The 20,808-nt window shown below is 43.1% G+C and overlaps 2 protein-coding genes across 3 annotated transcripts; one reads left to right on the top strand and one right to left on the bottom strand.

Moving 5' to 3' along the window:
* The first annotated feature begins 284 nt into the window (after nucleotides 1–284).
* Nucleotides 285–12,989, top strand: itih6 (inter-alpha-trypsin inhibitor heavy chain family member 6). 2 transcript variants are annotated; one of them, XM_071477384.1, is made up of 17 exons: nucleotides 285–771; nucleotides 1,756–1,791; nucleotides 3,524–3,678; nucleotides 5,244–5,354; nucleotides 5,477–5,724; nucleotides 6,559–6,728; nucleotides 6,851–6,967; nucleotides 7,101–7,272; nucleotides 7,395–9,017; nucleotides 9,133–9,165; nucleotides 9,679–9,696; nucleotides 9,803–9,850; nucleotides 9,956–9,985; nucleotides 10,146–10,190; nucleotides 10,286–10,399; nucleotides 10,501–10,875; nucleotides 11,804–12,989. In XM_071477384.1, exons 1-17 carry the CDS (start codon nucleotides 658–660, stop codon nucleotides 12,064–12,066), a joined length of 3,672 nt encoding a protein of 1,223 aa, XP_071333485.1. In that variant the 5' UTR covers nucleotides 285–657; the 3' UTR covers nucleotides 12,067–12,989. The 2 variants fall into 2 exon arrangements, with proteins under 2 accessions (XP_071333485.1, XP_071333484.1); XM_071477383.1 differs by having other exon boundaries at nucleotides 10,095–10,190.
* On the bottom strand, nucleotides 12,756–20,308 carry gdi1 (GDP dissociation inhibitor 1). The gene is made up of 11 exons (XM_071477387.1): nucleotides 20,011–20,308; nucleotides 18,794–18,901; nucleotides 18,495–18,594; nucleotides 18,225–18,359; nucleotides 17,917–18,115; nucleotides 17,554–17,685; nucleotides 17,355–17,454; nucleotides 17,034–17,205; nucleotides 16,183–16,327; nucleotides 16,015–16,069; nucleotides 12,756–15,736 (listed from the first exon to the last, which is right to left on the bottom strand). Exons 1-11 carry the CDS (start codon nucleotides 20,053–20,055, stop codon nucleotides 15,584–15,586), a joined length of 1,344 nt encoding a protein of 447 aa, XP_071333488.1. The 5' UTR covers nucleotides 20,056–20,308; the 3' UTR covers nucleotides 12,756–15,583.
* Nucleotides 20,309–20,808: the final 500 nt, after the last annotated feature.

The raw sequence follows: 20,808 nt of genomic DNA, 5'->3' as shown, positions 1-20,808 counted from the left end.
TTTGGCAGCTCAGTTGTTTTCATGACTCTCCCACAGCGAAGCAGAGGAGATAAATCTAACAAATGGTTCCGCAACAGACCAACGTGCTGTTCCTCCCAGTCAATAATGGCCCTTTGTGAAAGAGTGAACTCAAGGGAAACTGCGTGTGGGAACAGTTTGAGGAATATAACTGAGTGGAGAATTTCTCGGAGCACTCCTACAGAGTTCAGAGAAGGGGGGGGGGGGGGGGGGGGGGGGGGGGTGCTTTGGTTGCGGGGTACTTTCCTCAGATAGTCGAGCAGGGGTTAATAATCCCTCATTTCTCATGGACCTCGGTGGCAGCAGTGCGTGAAATCTCCAGTACGCATGAACACAAGCTGGGAGCTGCTTTCTTCCACCCAGCGGGACTCACGCAACTTTCTGACCGAACTTTTTTTTGTGTGTGGTCATCTTTGGTGGCGGATGTTTGCCTCTTATCACAAGCTGGTTTTTATTATTATTCTTATTATTATCGCTGCAGCGGAGCCGTTTAAACGAAGCGGAGGTGAGGGAGGGGACAGACTGCCCCTTGGAAAAAACATACCGTGTAAAATGTGAGGTGTGTGCACAGCGTCCTGCTGTCCAGCTGCTCCAACCTGAGGCCACAGCTTCATCCTGGAGCCTGATATCTGAATCACTATGGACGTGATGAACTTCAAAATTCACTGCATTCTAGTTTTCCTCACTTTCTATGTGCAAGATGGATTTTCAGGGGATTATGAAGCACACCTTGGAGAAAATATTCTTTTACAGGTGAGGATTTTATTTTTATTTTGTCAGTGAAGGCTCAAACACACCCCTTTAGATAAGAGGACAGTGGTTCATAATGGTTTTCTTCTTTCTACACCTCTAATAGGTTTTTTTTCTTCTTTTCTTCTTTTATTCGGGTTTATTTAGCTAGTCCACTAAACTTAAATATTTGTTTTTTCTTTCCATGACCCCATTTATATGTCATGACTTTTAAATGCACATTTAAAGGACCCATTGATGTCATGAAGGTCGGATAAAAGAATTCTTTAGTTTTTTCAATAAACATAGTGTCATTTAAGGGATGGGTTGAATTTTCACATTATGAACCTGTTTAAAACTCCACAGGAAATATTGTGTGAGGGGATGGATTGATTCAGTTAATTCAGTATCAGAGCCCCAACAAGAAAAGCTGTTCCTCAATCATTCTTCAGTCACAAGTTGAGCTACTGGTCTGCAAAATGTCGTCAGAGAACATGATCAACAAGTCCGTGTTTCCTAAAGTGAGCTTCTGCAGCTCTAATACAAACCAGTGCAGTGGCTCACACAGGCACAACTTTTCACACAGTCTTATATTTAATGTAAATGACATGATTTGTATAAAGGGTTTCCACTCTTAAAAGTTACTTGTTTATGTTAAATTCCCAGCAATGACCAGGATATGTGGTAATGTATTGACACAGCAGTGACTTGTGTGCAAAATTAACATTTGAGACCAGACCGTGCACCTTCACTGGCCCTGTGTACAGTGAAAGCATTTATTTCCAGTTCCACTTCCCCTTCATTCATGAATGGCTTTGATTCAGACTACTTTGACACAAAATCTCGACCCAACCCTCACATAGTCAGATTGTGGGGACTACTTCAAAAAGGAGGCATTTTGACCAAATAATGGTGTTTTTTAAGCACCATGTCATTACAATGTGCCACTGGCGTCTCTAATCAGACATTTTACATTTCAATTGACTTGTTGACTTGTTTCTTTTCCAGAGAGTAAAACGTCAAAGCAAACCAACAAAACCAGTGGTAAGTTTGTGCAGTTTGTATTAGTGCTGTACGAAAAACGCCAAATGTTTATCAGATTACTGTGTGTTTAATTGGTGTTTACAGGATATCAGCAAAATACTTATATATATGTATGTATGCAAGAAGATGATGAACCGTTAAGGGGAATAAGTGGGTAACAAGTTTGTGTTCAAAATAGAAATAAATTGCACCCTTAGTATTTTTTTTAATTACAGAGTTCCTATTCAATAATTACAGGGTACAGTAGTATTATCACTAACGAGACAAGAGCAATGGGGTAATTGTTTTGAATGAAATTAAATTATTTAAGATATTTCCAAAAAATGTAATTATCTAAATGAAGTTTATAATTATTATCATCAATATTTAAAAAGATTTTTTTATATTGTTGTTGCCTTGGAGCAAAACATTACACATACCTTTATAGCTATAACTATAAAATGGTTTATAATGTTTACTTACCAGTCTAGAAGAAATGTCACGAGTTCAGCATCAAACTTCATTCCTGTACTCACCAACAGCTGTCTCCAGCGGTGGAAAGCAACACCGGTGTTAACTCTTGTCTCTAGCACATCTTTTCTTCTGCTGAAGTTAGCGTGCTAACCAGCTAGCCCTGGGCCTTCACATCACTTTTCGATAGCAGCTCACCGTAGCGTCCAATCAGCCCTAAAGACGCTCAGAGGGCATATTATAACCTCTTGTGTTGTAAACACAATGATGGCTGAAGCCATTTGCGCCTGTACCCTTATTTCATCTTAATACTTCGATAATTATCTTATATGTAAAGCAAATTTAAAAACTACTTAGTTCCCCACTAAAAGCACATTTTGCCCTATGTTACCTGTATGTCTTGACTTGTATCTGTTGGTACCAGTATTATGGCCTTGATAGTCCATATTTACACATCAACCTGTGGACTACAATCTAAAGCTTTACTGTTCTTATTATATCTTTGAATATGTTTGCATGTGATAGTATAAATATGGAATGAGCGTAGCTACTCATACAAAAATAACAGAAATAAATCTGTGTACTTTGTCTGTGGTCTTGCCCTCTGTTACACAAAGTGAACTACAAAACGAACTTCAGACAGGCAAAGAGCCACCAACACCTCTCAGGGTATCATCAGTAGCTCCACTGTGGTTTCCCCTCAGTTTACTTCTGTGTCAACTGTGAAGCAGCTCCCTGAGAACATACAGTAATTCAGTCTGTATAGCACAAACCACAGCTTTCCTAAATACCAGTGCGCCGGAGGGCTGATGTGGCTCTCTTCCTCCTGCCTGTCGCCTCGTCCTGCAGTCATGTGGCCGGCACTGACCAGATTGGTCTCAGCAGGCGCCAGCAGTACCCGAGTAAACAAGAGGAGGGCAGAGACACCATGCAGGGAATTGTTAGGTGTTGCTTCACTGACTCATCAGAGCGACGCGGGACAGAAACAGTCATGTGTGAGGTTTAGGATTTATTTGTCCTACGTCTCAGGGTAGGACTGTGGGTTTAAGTAAAATCCACACCTATCAGTTAAAGTCAGACCTGACAGGCGTCACATCAGTAAATAAATTTGACATGAACCCACAGTTATGATCTGTGGGGGTGATTCCACACCTCTCTGGATCCAAATAAGTTGAATTCAGGTGGCTATGAGATAAAGAATCTCCCATGAATCCTCAACTTAACTGCTTTCTCCTCCAACCTCAAGTGATTTCGTCATGTAGCCTGTTTGTTGTGTCACCAGCTGAAGGTGACAGACTACCATGTCAGGTGCTCAGTGGTGTCCCGCTATGCCGTCACAACGGTCCAGAGTTCAGTGTGGAACCAGCTCCCCACCATCAAGGAAGCTGCCTTCGAGGTGGACCTGCCCTCCTCTGCTTTCATCTCCAACTTCAGCATGTAAGTCAGTCCAACTTTCACTGTTTCTGACTGTCACCTACAGTATTTCCACATCATTCATACTTTCTCCATTTATTTATTAATGTGTTTGAGTGTCTGTCTTCACATTTTCTGTTAAAAACAGAAAACATCCCTGTAAAAGTCAGGAAATGTAACCAATCATCTCACTTACTGTGTTTGGATGATTTGGATTACCTTCAACAGCTCAAATACCCAAACCTACTGTGCACTGAAGTTGGCAGGGAAGTATTATACCTCTCCTAGCAGAAATAATATTTCCCTGCTACAAGGTGAGAAGCTGAAATAAGGAAAAGTAATGTTCTCGTTGATGGTGAGAATCCAGAAATAAAACTTCAGAGGAATTATGTAAGGAGCTAGAAATCCAGTCCGGAGTAGATGCATAATTTGATTACTAAGAGGGTTGGAAACCGCTCTCCTTTAAAATGCTAAATATAAACAAAACAAATAAGTCAACACTGCAGGCCAAACAGCGAACCTGGAGCTGGATTTGGGAGTGGAAGCAGGTCAGGAGGAGGGGGACCCTGAGGGCAGATGAATGCCAGGCTTTGTGAACGCAAGTTAGAAATTTAATAGAGAAAATGACAGGAGTTTGCCCAGTCCCCCTTTTTCTCCCCCGCACAGTTTACTAAGGCACCGTGCCAGTTTAGATACGCTGCACACACACACACGCCTACGTCTACTGTATGTACATGGCTGTGGATGCAGACTTAGATTTTTCAAGTATGTGTGAGCCTTGAACTTGTGCAGGTTTTTACAACCATAATCTGTCACATCTCACACACACACTTACACATACATATTTTCACCCATCAACCGTCTGCACATCACCAAATACCCAGAGGGGGGTGGGGGCAGAGCTGTGGCAAGTTCTTTGGCATATCTGTGTCTGAAACTAAGAACTCTGTGTTCTGTGTGCAGGTCACTGATGTACAGCCTTCCTTCACCCCCTCACCCAGCCACACATATAAGTACAAGCGCCTCCATTTTCCACTCTGCTCTCTCATGCCATTCTGCTCTGTGTCAAACAAGAGCCGGCTTCAAGTCTGTGGGTTTATTTTAGTTAGCCCTTGATGTTTTTTCTCTTTGGATATATTTGTTCAAAGGACTTGACCTTAATTTAGCACCTTGTCACATGACATCAGTGGTCACCAAACCCTGGGACGTGCACTGTGTGAACTGGATCCTTTTCCGAGTGTAGGTTTTGGTTGGGATTTTGGTGGGTGTAGCACGGAGCGGCACTCCCTCCGAGCATCACTGGCATGCAAGATCTCTCTTCATTAACGCTGTTTTCAGAGGGAAATTACTCTTTCCCACTCAACCTGTTTATGACCCCTCCTCCGCCTTTCACATGGTGTGAACTCCATCTGTAAACAAGTGTGATGCGTGTTTGTGAAGCAGCTTTGTGATACCTGTGGAAATACAAGGAGCAAAAATAAAGTCATCATACTTAACAACTCAATGGAGGCCAGGCGTGTTGGTGACTGAAATATAATCTGGCTACTGTGAGTCACACAGAGAGCTATTTCTTTCCTCTATCCCATCAGCACCTCTAATGGCAAGGTGTATGTGGCCCAGGTGAAGGAAAGAGCTGCTGCCAGGAAAATATACGACGCTGCTAAGAAGCAAGGAAAAACAGCTGGACTTGTCGCTACCAAGTCAGTCACAGGCAAAACTCAAGTTTTTTTTTCTTTTCTAAACTTTAGTTTCATTTAAGTTAAGTTTAATTTGAAAGGTTATGTTCTATGTTTTTCTTTCCTTTGACCCACTAATGTTCCAGAGAGAGGGAGATTGAGAAGTTTCGTGTGGCGGTGAGCGTGCCATCAGGGGCTCGGATGTCCTTCTGTCTGACCTACGAAGAGCTGTTGCCACGGAGACTCGGCCGCTACGAGCTCAGTTTGGGTCTGAGGCCTGGACAGGCCGTGCAGAACCTGACTTTAGATGTAGGTATAACAGAGCGGACGGGCCTCAGTTTCATCAAAGTCCTTCCTCTCAAGACAACCCGACTGCTCTCTAACACTGCAAAAGGTAAAATCTGACAGTTATTACAACTCAAAATATAGTGGGGACTGTGTATTAGGATAAGCAGCTTTCAAAAAAGCTAATCACCCTTGAATACTGTTACAGTATTGGGAAGTGTAATTATACTACCAGAAACCCACCACTGGATGTGCAGGGCATTAAGTGAGAAACTCTCAGAAAGACTCAGGAATCACAGGAGACTTCCTGGTGAATAAATGGCTTTATAATGAATCACAATTGATTATACTGACAATAGTGTTTAAAGGAATAGTTTAGCATTAAGGGAAATTCACATAATAACCTTCTTTGAGCTTTTTAGAGGAGAAGATAGATACCACTGTCATGTCTGTTTGGTAAATAAATAACTACAGCCATAAACAAGTTAGCTTAGCTTATCATAAAGACTGGAAACGGGGAGACAGCTGGCCTGGCTCTGTCCAAAAGTACAAAGTCTTGTCATCACCTTGAGGATGCCAGACAACCGGTGAAGACTCCAAGAAGTCAGTGCTTCTGTTCAAGAAGTAGTTTGGCACCTAACCACACTTGTTTTTACACTTTTGTCTCAGATGCAAATTATTGAGCTTCATAGCTGCTGGCAGGCAGATTTTGTTACCAGGCTGCATGTTTCCTATCGTTTCAGACTTAAAGCTAAGCTAAGCCAACCAGCTGCTGGCCATATCATACAGACCTGAAAGCTGTATCAATCTGCTCATCTAACTTTCCTTGACAAGAAGCCCAATCAGCTTATTTCCCAAACTATTCCTTTAATGGAAATGTTTTAGCACCATTTTTTAGATTCTACATGGATTTGATTCATATATTAGCCATCTTGCACTGCAGGTGAGGCAGACCCCCCTCCCTCCACTCATGTCGAGCAGAACGCTGGCTGTGCTCGAGTTCACTACAGTCCCACTGTGCAGCAGCAGAACAGCATCTCCTCCAAGGGTCTTGATGCGGACTTTGTCATTCAGTATGACGTAAACCTCAGGGACCTCATAGGTGATGTCCAGGTCAGCAGCATTTTTCATTTCTTTAAATGCACAAGTGTGCATTTTTTATACCGATACACAGAATTGTGTTTTTGTATGTTTGCCTTTTACCACTCTTTTCTTTTATACTCTTGCTCTTTTAGGTGTATGATGGCTACTTTGTGCATTACTTTGCACCCAGGGGGCTTCCTGTGGTTCCTAAAGATGTTATATTTGTCATTGATGTCAGTGGCTCAATGATAGGCACCAAGATTAAGCAGGTAAAGTGGACAAACACCCTTTTACAAAACCTCATGGACCCCGCAACAACTAGAGCTACATCAAGAAGAGGAAAAAAACTGCTAAAGGTGATGTGGATTTTCTAGGATTAATTATAATCATTTCTGTCAGTAGACCAAGCAGGCCATGAACACCATCCTCGGGGACCTTAGAGAGGGAGACCACTTCAACATCATCACCTTCTCAGACAAGGTTCACACTTGGAAGAAAGGCCGAACAGTGCGGGCAACTCGGCAGAATGTACGAGACGCCAAAGACTTTGTGAAGAGGATTATTGCTGAAGGATGTGAGTTGAAATTATACTGTCTGGGCTGTGGTACTGTACTAAGATGATCTTTAACTTCCTTACTCTTTGGTTGCTCTCCACCTTCAACACTGATTGTCCCTATTGTTCCACTCTTGTCTCAGGGACCAATATCAATGCAGCTCTGCTTTCAGCTGCCCAGCTCGTCAACCCTCCGTCCTCAAGCTCTTCCAAAAACCTCTCATCTCGTCGTGTCCCCCTGGTAATTTTCCTTACTGATGGGGAAGCCACCATCGGAGTAACAGCTGGCGACACCATCCTCAGTAACGCCAAGAAGGCCTTAGGCTCAGCCAGTCTATTTGGTCTTGCCTTTGGCGATGATGCAGACTTCCTCCTCTTGAAACGCCTGGCTCTGGATAACCGAGGTGTAGCCAGGATGGTGTACGAGGACGCAGATGCAGCCTTGCAGCTGAAGGGTTTCTATGATGAAGTAGCCAGCCCTTTGCTATCAGACATCCAGCTGTCCTACCTTGATGATCAGGCTTTTGACGTCACCCGCTCCCTGTTCCCGAACTACTTCCAAGGCTCTGAGTTGGTTGTGGTTGGGCGGGTGAAAGCAGGGCTCAAAGATTTAAAGGTGTCAATGTCTGCCACTGATTCTAAGCAACGTGTCAAGATGGAGAACGATGTGTCGATTTCCCATGCAAAGGGGAATGAGAGTGCAGATTCGCTGGACTGTTCAGGTGGTTTAGAAGGTATCTCCAGCTTTGTGCATCGTCTCTGGGCGTATTTCACCATCAAAGAGCTGCTACTGGCCAAACTGAACGTTACTGACCCTGCAACTCAGAGGCTACTGGCAGAAAAGGCCACAAATCTCTCCCTCAAATATAACTTTGTAACACCAGTCACTTCTTTAGTTGTGGTTAAGCCAGATGCAGATGAAGCAGCTCAAACTCCAACCACTGCAAAACCCACCACAGCCACTATAACCACAACAGCAACGACTACCGCTACCACCAAAATACCAGCTGCCGGTGGTGCAAAGAAGCCCAGCAGACCTTCTAACCCCAGACCTAACAAAACAAAACCAGACCCTCCTCAGCCACCTCCAAACACACCACAAACTAAAAAAGGCTCATCACCAACTTCCACAGCAAAAACAGTGGTTTCACCATCCAAGAAAACAACTACTACCTCAAGTCCCAGCTCTGTCAAATCTGCCCCAGCACCATTATCTGGTAAAAAGTCCAGTCCTTCCCCAAATCATTCAAAAACTACCTCCCCTCCTCCTGCTGGGAAGATATCCACATCTCTGCTCAATGCTCTAAAAACAGCGCCACCACCAGCACCTGGAAAAGTCTCCACCCCCCAGCCCAACGCCATGAAAACCACCACTCCCTCAATACTAACACTGACCACCACGCCTCCGCACAGCTCAGTCAGAACCGACCCTGCACCCCAGCCTGACAGACAACTTACCCCACAGCCCAGCACAGTGAGGACAGCTCTCCCTCCTGTCAAAGTGGCAGTGCCATCCACAGAGGCAGACAACAGCAGCACATCTGCTCCAGATGTTCCTCAGCCTGGAATCACCACCGCTCTGCCTCGGGAGCTGTCATCTCCGCTCACCTCTCCTACCCCGGCGCCGGCACCGGCTCCAGAAGTCAACAATACAAATGCAAACGTTGACACAGACCTCAGAATCGCCACCTTTGTGTCAGCCACCTTCGCTCCCATGCCTGGTGTAACAGATGGGCCTCGACTGTGGGAGGCAGCAGGGCTTCTGGGTAGGATCTGTTCCTAGTTTGCAATCATAGCCTTTCTGTTTCATCAGAAGTTACAAACTGAATATTAAGAGTTCAGATTTTATCCCTAACTGAATGTTTCTTGTCTCTCCACTAGATGTCTCTACTTCCATTCAGATTCAGAGAAAAGGTGAAACTTTACTTCCTCTTTACATCAACAAATGATTTTTTCTGAGGTTTAAATTTGATTTCAGATGGATATCAGCTAGAGATGCATTTAAATGCAACAGAAAAAGTAGTAATCTGATCCTTTGTAAAAATACCAACACCACAATGTAAAAATACTCAATTACAATTAGAAGTCCTGTAATTTTAAATCCTATTTAAGTGAAAATAAATAAAGTAATAATAGCAAAAACAGACCGTTCATGCTGAAGCATCAATGCATAACAAGCATTTTACGGTTGTTTCTAGCTATTTTATTGTATATATCCAAAGGATCACAAAGTAAAACAGAAGAATTCTGAGACGATTACCGGATTATGACCGAAAAAGCACCTGAATTCTGCTACACAAATTTATATTCTTGTTTTTGATTCCCTGAATAATTTTACCTCTTTTATGGCACACCATGATAATCAATTGAATTACAGCATTGGACCCAAATAGTAATCTTATGTTCTGTCTCTTGTCTATTAAATAGATATTGACCTTGTGAAAGGTGAGTATTACCAATAATGCTTCATATCCTCTTGTTGCCTGTAAAATTTAAACTTCTTGATAGAATGTATTGTTACATTTTTGAAACTCTGGCCTCCATTTCCCAGATTACGAAGCTACTTATGACTACGATTACGATCTCAACTATGATGCCTGTAAGTTTTAAATGTTGTTCAGAGGCAGTTCTTTACTCTCGCTGCTTTTCAAGGCCTGAAAACTGAAAAAATTCTCATCAAATATGTTTTCTGACATACTTTCAGGGGATGACACTGCGGAAACAGATTCATTTGGTAAGTTTTTTTATTGGCTGCTGATTACAGCTGCATATCTTCAATAATATGTGATTTATTGTAGAAACACATGCTTGCAATACATGTCTAGTCCTGTCATTGGTTTCAGTGCTTGGGAGTGAGGAGGACTGTCCTTTAGTTGAATGTCTTGTGCTTTTAGAGCCTTCTTCCAGTTTGAGCACTGTGAGGGTCTTCTCCTCATCAGGTGAAGAGCCTCTGCTTTGTTTAATTACACCTTAAAGTCATTTGAATATTTAATGTACTATATATCATATTAATGCTCAGTATTGTCTGTTGTAGTTGACGGAGATCCACACTTTGTGGTTCAGCTGCCGAAGCTGCATCAGAACCTGTGCTTCACAGTAGACGGCAGGGCTAAGGACGTTCTCAGACTGTTAGAGGACCCAGACAGAGGTATGCATTGCAATGATATGTGACATTACATGTCTTTTAGGTGCCTGCATTACTTTTGGGTGCATTATCAATTCTGTCCATGGGTTTCCTTCCTCCTCAAGGGATCATTGTGGATGGCCAACTGATAGGGGCTCCCTCCAAGCATGGCATTGAAGACCGCTCCCGAACCTACTTCAACCGCCTCACCATCTCCACAGCCACAGGCGGAATCATGATCACAGTCTCGTTGGACACTGTTGTATTGGAAGGGGAAGGGCGGGATACCCTTCCCATCAATCAGCAGGGATCAGTGATGAGGCAGGGTGTGACGGTTGCCGTGGACAACCATCGGAGCTGCTGGATTGAGCTGGCCAAGGATGTGCGGTTCCTGGTCCTGTTCCACCACTATAAACACCCCAGTTACCTACAGATGGCTCACCTGGGTTTCTACATCACAGATGGACGAGGGCTGTCTGCCTCTACCCAAGGCCTTCTAGGTACGCACATTCAGTGATTAGAAGTATTCAGATCCTTTACTTTAGCAACAATGTAAAAATACTCCATTACAAGTGAAAGTCCTGGATACAAAATCCTACCTAAGTAAAAATACGCAAGTATTATCAGCATGTACTTAAAGTGGCAGTGTCTTTTAGGTGACTATCTATCGCCTAATGAGGTAACACAATGATGATTGAGCCTATGACCCACTGATGAAATTATATAGTTCTTCCATTTTACAGTTTTATGTGCTGGATGTCTGATATGACTCATCTGCAAAATCACCCACCACCAAGTGCTGCAACACAAATATGGTTCAAAAGCAAACCTGCAATTATCATGTTTGGCTGTAGGAGTCGCCAAAGATTACAAAACAGAGATCTCTGAGAGCGTGACTTTCAAGCATCAAAAGTAAAGCCATTCACTCTACCAGAGGTAAATGAGCAAAAAGAGCAAATATTAGAGATTTGTCCAAAAAAAAAAAAAAACAATACCCCATATACCCCATATGTACCCCATAAATCATCTCCACCTCCACCAGCTGCAATGGTAAAATGCTACTTACACATTGTCACATAATTGTTCAGGATTCTTACATGTAATTGAATATTTTTACATTGATATGTTTACATAAGTAAATGATCTAAGTATTTCTATTTTCTACCACCACTACAAGCCAAACAGGTTGGGTACACTGGTTTAATTTCCAAGTTTTTTAAGTAAAATCAGTGTTAAGTATTTCTTATGTCGTTAATTGGAGATCAATCAATGTTAAGTAACTGTCAAATAACTGAAATTTATTTATTTCCCTAATTTCATGTTATAAAATACCATTTAATTGAAACACTCACCTCAAATTTATACTTAATTCCGGTACTTTATTGAATATACTACATTCCATCATTGCTGCCCTTTATCTGCCTGCAGGCCAGTTTCAACACACTGACATGAGTGTGACGGTGGTGAAGGATCATGTGGGTGGAGGTGCTCACCAAGCTACCAAGGAGGGAGTTTTAGCCAGGGGGATCCTGAGGTGGGGCTCAGAGCACATGTCGGTCACCCTGCAAGACAAGACGCTGAAAGACACGGTGCGGAAACGCCACTTGGGCAAGTGCTGGGTGGTTCCCAAGGCAGAGATCCAGAGACTTCTGGGTCACCCATACGAGAGCTACGTGGTGGATCGTGTGTAATTCTAGCCGAGTCAGCTCCACCTTGGTGCCTGGCTGCAGGTCACAGCAATTATCACGGCGTGGTTATTGGACAAAGGACGAACAAGAAGTGGGACTCCACGAGGCTAAAATGACATGTTGCCACAGTCTCTGAGTGAGGCTGTCATGTTCTGTGAGGAGCAGTGAAACACAGGTGTGGTTGCGGAAGAGGAGACGAGGTGGTGACAGATTAGAGACTACAGTGAGGAGGAGGGGAAAAAAGCTGCAAATGAAGGAATAATGAGGACGTAAAGTTCGACAAGTATAATGAAGGACTGAATGATTCTTTTGTGCCTTCTCCTGAATTTGAATTGGATTCAAGCTCCGTGTTCTGACAGAGACACAATGTTCTTCTGGTCGCATGGCAACCACAACACGTCCATTTGTGCTGCAGCAGTTTTGCGCTCGCTCCGAAATGTCAGGCACACCAACTCAACTTCAAAAGTCTATCTATCAGATTATTCTTATATCTCATCATTGGGTCGTGATTATTAGGCAAAGCCAGATTCTTCTACTTCAGAATAATGTGTAATTATTAAAACTGTATCATTCTGTAAGTTGTATTTTTAGTACAAGTGTATATAAAACACTATTGTATGTATGTATGTATAGACAATCTACCCGCAGGAGGTTCCTCACTCACTCAAAAAGAAGCACAGAACAAAATGAGGGTCTTTTCCAGGTTTGCCATGTGCTTTTATTTTTCTATCATTTCATTCATAGTTTAATTCGTTTTTATTTGTTACACAAGACATTAGGCATTGTTCACATACTAGTGATCAAACAAGGACAGTAAGTTTTCTACTACTCAGTCTGAACTATTTCTTTTGTCAATTTCAAGGGATGTTGTCAATAGTGGTTTTTCAAAGGCCAAACTGGATGGAAATTAAAACAGTACGACCACACATTAGGCTTTTGCTTTCAATAAATAAAAAAGAGAGAGGACAGTATTTGATGCCGGGGAAGGGCAGGGGAAGGGAGGGCTTCAAATATATCTATGTTCAAAGAGTAAACAGTGTTCCAGTTTTTATCCGATAGCATGTTTCCAGGATGAAGACCACACACGATTCTGAACGATGCATGGCTGTGAAACGGTTGTGAATACGCAGCTGTATAGATTTAGATTTCAGCTCCGAGTCAAACTGCTGCTGTTATCCTTCCATCAAAACCTGTTTCTTAGGAATGCTTAAATAATCATATTAAATCATGATGCCACACTGGAATGATGAAGGTAAACATAACACATGAACACAGCAAATAACAAACGAAAACAGGTAATTTCGGTGTGCATCACTTTTAAAATCCGTTTTGTCGGATCATAAACTAACAGCATAGCATATGCGTCTGACATAAAACCTTTTCACAATACATCAGTGAAATTCAAATAAATAGAGCATAACAATAAGACACGTCAACACCCCAAACACGTCGACTCTGTTTAGAGTTGTTAAGGGACCGGTCCTGGTGGGTAAAGTGAAATGCTTCAGTATTTTGAAAGGAAATGCTCAGAGCGTCTCATCTGTTTGTTTGTTGATGTGCAACAAGCCGAGCCACAGATCACAGATCAGTCCGGCTGTGAGCGGGCGTGCGCTGTGCAGAGATGTATGAGGAACTGCCTCCACTCAGGTGTAGAAAACAATATCCCTATTATAGTATTCAGACAGATCTGCACAGCAACAAGCGCTACCAAACTGAGCTTTTAACGTTGCCAGCAAGTTTCGCCAATAACAGCAACACCATTTTTGGCACAAGACTGACCTGCCACTAAGTGTTAGTTAAAACAAAACAGTCATTTTTTTTTTTGGAAAGGGCCCAAACATTTGAATCAGACCCTAAATTAAGGCTGCAACCAAATAAAAGCATCGTGGTTCACTCCTGTGGGGCGGCACTTGTAACTGTGGCTTCATACTTTTGCTACTTTTAAAACGATGGGAGATTCCAGCTTTTCCCTCTATGTTTAACAACTACAGTTCTTCATAGGATTTGGTTTCTAGGGGAATGACTTATCTCAATGACACAGACACAAGGGTTGAAACAACCAAGACACAATCAGGTGCTTTCACTTTGAGCCGAAATTTCAGTCTTCGCCCTCTTTTCACTCGAAGGTGAAACTCTGCAAACGTCAAATCAAAAACATTCTTCCACATACATTCTGTTTCCCCTCCATGGCGCACTTCCTCGCAATCTCAGCCGTGTATAATCAGCTTGTTTTCATCGCTCGTTCCCAATCAGAACCAGAATACTTCATAGAAAGCCTCACCCAGAACCAGACAAATCCCCTTCATGCCTCTTTAGCTCCCGACATTCCCTTTTTTTTTTTTTTTTTAAATGTTCATCTTGAAGACCACAGTTTCAACCTCAGCTCTGTAAACTTCATAACTTCAGCCAGTGAAATGTGCACCAAATATATAGAAATAAAACTCTTCAATAATTTAAAATGTTAGAAAGTAAACTATTGAAATTCAAAATTGACATCACAAAAACAGAGAAAAACAAAGGAAGAGTTGTTGTTGTTTTTTTTGAGGGGGTGACAATTAATAGCCACTGGTTAGCTTGCCTGCTAGCACAGGGAACACAACAGCATTGCAAAGTGAGCACTATCAGTTGACAGAACAGCCCATTTATATGTAACTTTTCATCACATTTTTTTTTTTTTCTTTGCCCGATCAACAGATTTTGCCAAAAGGAGCGGCGCCTATTGAATTAACACAGGTAAAAGACCAAGTAAGAGAAAAGTGAAAGCAGGGTTGACAGGAGCGATGCGTGGAATGGTCCAGCCTTCATACCACAGTGTCATTAGAGTCTATGTACAATACTACTGTGTGTAAAAGATGCATGCATGTCAACTGGAGGTGACCCTTCCAGAGGATTCTACACTAAGCCGTTACAAGGTCTCTCATGTCAGAGCTCGCCACCCGCACCTCCCAATGCCATCGAAACTTCCATCCACGCCAACCTCTGATATGAGGAGAGAGACGTTACAGAAAGAATGAAATGCGTTGAAAATCGCCAACAACAAGTAATAAATTCACCTCTAAAGATAATAGTTAAGACATGATTATACTGTAAAGTCTACAATGGAATGAAAGACCATATCAACCCTGCTTTTCAGTGACAGAGATAGGGAGTGTGAGTATTTGAACAGCGTGTGTGTGTTTGTGTGTGTGTGTGTTTGTGAGCATTTATGTGTTCAAATGCGTGTCAAAGAGAGAGAGGGACGTAAGGAAAAGGAGGCAAATGGCTGAGGGCAGGCAGAGCCCAGAAACGCCCCCCGTCTTCTTCTCCACGCTTCATCCCTCTTTTAATTTTACTCCCAACCCCATTTGTTTGTATTTTTAAAGCACTGCTCAGGCAGCCCCCCCCCACCCACCCTGGCCCTCTCTGCTGCAGGCTCTGCCACCTGTTTCGCCCCTTTTCACCCCACCTCCTCTCCCAGCCCCGCCACCTCTCTCTCTCTCTCTCTCTCTCTCTCTCTCTCGGGAAGCCCCTCACTACCCGCTCACTGCTCATCCTCCCCAAACACGTCGTTCTGTTTGCGTTTCATGTTCTCAAAGTCAAAGTCGCTCCCGGTCATACGTTTGTAGATGTCCTTGATGTCGTTGCAAGTGGTCTCGAAGTGAGTGGTGGCATCGTAGGACCTTGAGGCGAAGACCTGGGGAAGATAAAATAATAATAAGACTCAGGAATCTACAGCCAAGCTAGTGGCTCTGTGTGGCTGTAGCAGCAGGGCTTAAAGCTAACTGCTAACATCAGCAAGCTCACACCCCCTCAGCCCCAACACAGACATGCTGATGTTCTGCAGGTTAAGATGGCAATCCATCCAATAGCTGTCGAGGTATTTCTTAGACACCCCGTCACTAAAATACTGGCCATGAGAACCACATAATTTTTTCTCTGGAAATGGGTTTTAATGTCTGTTTTATGTCTTACCTGGCTCTCAGTACCATCGTCTGTGGGCTCGTAAAGATCACTAATAGCCACAAACCTGTTGGAAAAAAAAACAACTCCCATAAATACACGCAATTATGAAGCACAAGAGTTCTTAAATGCATGAAATATTGAATGACAGAACCAAGCAGAAGTAAATGTGGGGCTGACTTTTGGTCGATGGGCTCCAGCAGCTCCAGGGCTGGTTCGATCTCAGCCTCGGGCTCGCTGGTTTCCACTGTGGTGCTGACTATGGCAATGTACTTCCCCTGGGCCGCCACATTGTGAGCATAGGAGATCATGCACACGTAGATGTCTGGAGAATTGACAAAAGGGTTAAAAGGAGGAAATCGTCAAATCAAAGTTGTTTTTTTTGTCGTTGTCCATTTGGGGGCAGCGGAAACAAGCTGTAAACACAACAGTGACTTATTATAAAGCTGTTACTGTGAACTTAACTAATATATCACTCATTTGCAGTCCTTTTATGTTATGTCCTGCATCTTGAAACACTGAGCCATGAGAATGAACCGAAACATTGAAGTTACAGTTTCAGAAAATCAACACAATGAGCTGGAAGGCACTAAAATATTCTGTAGAGCTCAGGAACACTGCAGAGTTGGAGGATAACTCTCAGTGGGTTTGTTATTTTGAGTGACTTTCATATACAAGTATTCATATGATTCGTGTAAGATCACTGATAACAGCAGCTTTAAGAGTTAAAAATAATGCTTGTATGTCACTACTCAACATGGAGCGTCATTTTCAGTGGTTAGGGATAATCAGCTAAATTAAATAGCTAAAAGCTAATTTCGACATGGGGAACTAAAACTGACTTGTTTCTCTGAAAGGGTGAAAGTTAGAAATATGCATTATGTAATGTGTCTCTATAAGTGAGCTCCATAGCTCCAGGGCTTAAAATCAAATCAACAGAAAGAACATCTTCGTAAATGTCTTTGCTTCAGTTCCTGAGAACTTCACTCTACCATTTAGAGTATTTGCTGAAAAGTGACAATGACCCTCACCTGAGTTGCGGTTAACCTGATTCTGAGGAATGATGATCTGGCAGGAGTTGGCGTCATTAGTGTTTTTGATGGGGTGGCTGAGGATGCAGATCACGCGGATCACCTGACCTGCCTTACGGACGCGGTCCGGGATGTAGCTGGGGTCACAGATGAGCTGCTTACAACGAGCCACCTGCCGCATGAAGGAGACGGCGACACGCGCTCACTCAGGGCTGTGAGTATTTCAGGGGGAACAATCTCCCTGTGTTTCCACTCTAATGTGTGTTATTATTCAATTGTCACATTTGCATAGTAATCAAGAATAAATCAGCCTGGCTGTACCTCGCCCTCAGACTTCACTCCAATCACATGTCCACCCTCCATCACTATCTCGTCCACTGGTTTGTTCAGCATGTAGGTTCCTCCGTAGATTGCACTCAACCTATCGATGACAAGTGAATACGACTTGTTAAATCATGGAGAGATATTTCTGTATTTACCGTTGCAGACAATACATAATCATCAGAAAGGATTAAAATACCTGGCAAATCCCTGTGGCAGCTCTCCCAGTCCATACAGGGGGTAGAGGTAGGGGCTCTTGCCGTACCGTGCCAGTGATTCACTGTACAGTTTGATACGATTGATTGTGTCCAAACAGGGAACATCAAGGTAGCTGACAGAGAACAAAAACAGAGGAAGTTGATTCTGATCTACATAAATGTCTGTTTAAAAACAATGTGCTACTCATTGTGGTTTATTACAAAATGAAATCCTACTACATAACTACATTAAAACTTTATTAGATTTATTTAGAGCATCTATTCCTCAATGAAGACATGTTAGAATAATAAAGGCAGCTGTCAAAGAGTTGCTAATGGGCTGTGAATAACTTTGTTGTTCTTACTCATCTGTCCTGTAGAGGGCCAGGGCGTGGCCGGTGAAGTCAATGACATCCTGGCCGAGGTCAAACTTCTTGTAAACGTCCCTCATCGTTGTGGTTTTGGGGTCAACGCCCTCGAAGGTCTTGGGGTCATTCTCGTCGAAATTGGCCACAAAGACTAAGAACTTACGAAACCTTCGCTTCTCGAACATCCCCATCAGGTCTGGAATTTCAAACAAAGGCTTAATGTTGATTGTTTGGTAGTGCTTTAAATATTCTGCTCCTCGTATTGTTGCTCATAAATTGCGATGAGACATATTTGAGCGGCTTACTTGAAGCTAGCGCCTCAGTCTCGGTTGACGGCACCTTGTAGATCTTTCCTCCTTTGTAGACAAAGCTTCCCTCAACTACTTTAAAGTCAAGGTACCGTGTCACTTCTGTGTATAGCAGCATCTTCACAAGCTGACCTGCAACCACACACAGACATATGTTACATCTTAACATCTAGGTGTGGTCTGATTAGTTAATTCCTTATTTCTGGGCCTAATCGGTAATACATGGGGAGTGTTTGTGGGTTATTTAGTCCCTCTGTACAAACTGACCATTGGCCATGAGAAACTTGGGGATGAGGTCAACGTTCCAGTCTCTTCCTCTGCCCATTGACTCAGGCGGGCTATCTGGGAGAGTGAAGCGCTTGTACAGCTGTGGAAGAGGACAAGAAAGAGAGACATCAGCGACATCCTGTGTGCTGGAAATCTATGGAGCTCACAGAATCTGAAGCATTACGGAGGATAAATGAAGACAGTAAAACTGCAGCTGATGGCACTGGAAGCAAAATGAGATGTACTGAGGAACATAAAAATATATTGATTGGTTTTTATAGATCCCAGGAGTCCTTTACCTCCTCCAGAGGGGTGATGGAGGAGCTCTCACCACCATAGTAGGGGTTCCTGTCCATGTGCAGAACCTTTTTCCCATTCACAGACATGATCCCAGACAGAATGCATTCCTGCAGAAAACAAGATTTAATACCCAGCATTAACTTCTGTAACATAGCATCAATTTTAAAATGAAAACGATACTGAGGGAAGGGGGTCCCTCTGGAGTTAACATGAAGCAATACAATTCAAGATCACAGCGAACTACATCCTCCAAAATGATCAGGAAGCTGAATTAACACTTCTCTAAAACAGGTGCAACAGAATTGAACCTTCATGAAGGGAGGATTGATTTCAGGAGTGTTGTGTTAGACGGCAGTAGTTTTAGCCAGTTGCACCATATAACTGAGGTAAATGAGCGTAAATGCAAGTTTTGACAGGAGGCTGCAGGGAGGACAGAAGGAACGGTCTGCGCATGCGCGTCTGGGTCGTTTCACCCATGTATCCACTGAAGTAATAATAATAATAATAATAATAAATAATAATAAATAATGATTATAATATATTTTTTATTTGTTTTCTTTTGAGTGATGTCCAAATGACATCAGCACGTCATAAATAAGTTATTGTGACTATGCGCTGACGAAAGGACATTTGACACCTTTTACAAAACTACCAAAATGTCGACTTTTACGCACATGAAACCCTCGATTACCATCACACAAAGTGAGCCGGACACGTCTGCGGTGAGAGGATGACAGATGAGAGGAGCTGCAGCGGGAGCGGCGGCGGTGAGAGGCTCGGTCCTTTCACCAGCCCGAGCTCAGGCCTGCGCCAGCCTCAGGATGGAGGCCTGTCTGTGCAACGGGGACCATGACACACTGTGGGGTTACGCCTAAGAGATGCTACAGGGTGTAACACAACACTGAAGCCGGCTGGGAGAATCTACAAACCAATAACTCCTGGAGCTTTGTTTTCTTCCTGTCATGCACAAATAGGTCGAGCGCATCATTTACAGACTTTTTTTTTTTTCTGAGGCGCATCTCTTAACGATGGATTTGTAATGTCACAAACACACAGGGATGCAGGAGGAGGAGGAGGAGGAGGAGGAGGAGGCTTTCACTTCTGGGGCTAAGGAGAGGATAGCGGGCCTGTGGTCTGGATAATGTCATCTTTAAGGAAGCTCACACTATCAATCTGTCCTTTTTCTGCGCGCAGCGAATGAAGCTTGGCCACTTACTGTGAGTCCGGTGCCCAAAACGATCACATCATATTCCTCATCCATGTCGCCTCTCCCGTCTCGCCCTCTTTTTGCCTTGAGAAATGAAGGGTGTTGAAGGAAAGAATGCCAGTGAGTTCACCGACCGGGGAACTGGCTCTCTGTCTCTGCCCGACTGCTTCAAACGGCTCGATCAAAGTTAGATGTTATTTATTAATCATTAGGCATTAATGGCCAATGGAGTATACTGTCCACACTGTCACCGGCGAGGACGACCAAAGATGGCCCTGATCGTGGAGCACTCTAGAACAATGTCATTGCGCGCCGGGAAATAGTGCGCACCCTCCTTCCCTCTTCCCATGTTGCCACACAATGGGCTCAACCCGAGAAGCTGTGTGTGAGCTGGCTTTATTCAGCGGCTGTGCACATGTCCTGTCTCAGTTTGGAGTTTGGCTTGGAGTTTTACTTTTTTTTGTTGTTGTTGTTGACATTTTTAATACATTTTGTCCAAGTCTGTGTGTTCTCTATTTTCTTTTCTGTCCTTCCTTTCCAGTTGTAGGCGCAGCGTTGCGTGGATGATGCAGGCGGTGGTATCCCTCCGCCGCCACAGCTGTGTGGATGGGAGTTGCTTTCACTGACTCAACACACGCACAACGTTTCAATACAAAAACTGTTCAAACTTTACTTGTACTTTCTTACACGTTTCTTTCTTTTCTTTTCTTTCTTTATTTCTTTTTTTTTTTTTTTTTTTTTACAGTGTTTATCAATATCTTATATGGATGGTGGGTTATGATGGTGAAAACTGTGAAATTAGTCCAA

The sequence above is a fragment of the Trachinotus anak genome, unplaced genomic scaffold, assembly GCF_046630095.1.
Source record: "Trachinotus anak isolate AG129_WGS33_773 ecotype Australia unplaced genomic scaffold, CSIRO_AGI_Tana_v1 ptg000004l, whole genome shotgun sequence".
NCBI classification, from domain to species: domain Eukaryota; kingdom Metazoa; phylum Chordata; class Actinopteri; order Carangiformes; family Carangidae; genus Trachinotus; species Trachinotus anak.
The sequence above is the reverse complement of the archived record's forward strand: the minus strand, read 5'-3'. Positions and strand labels throughout refer to the sequence as shown.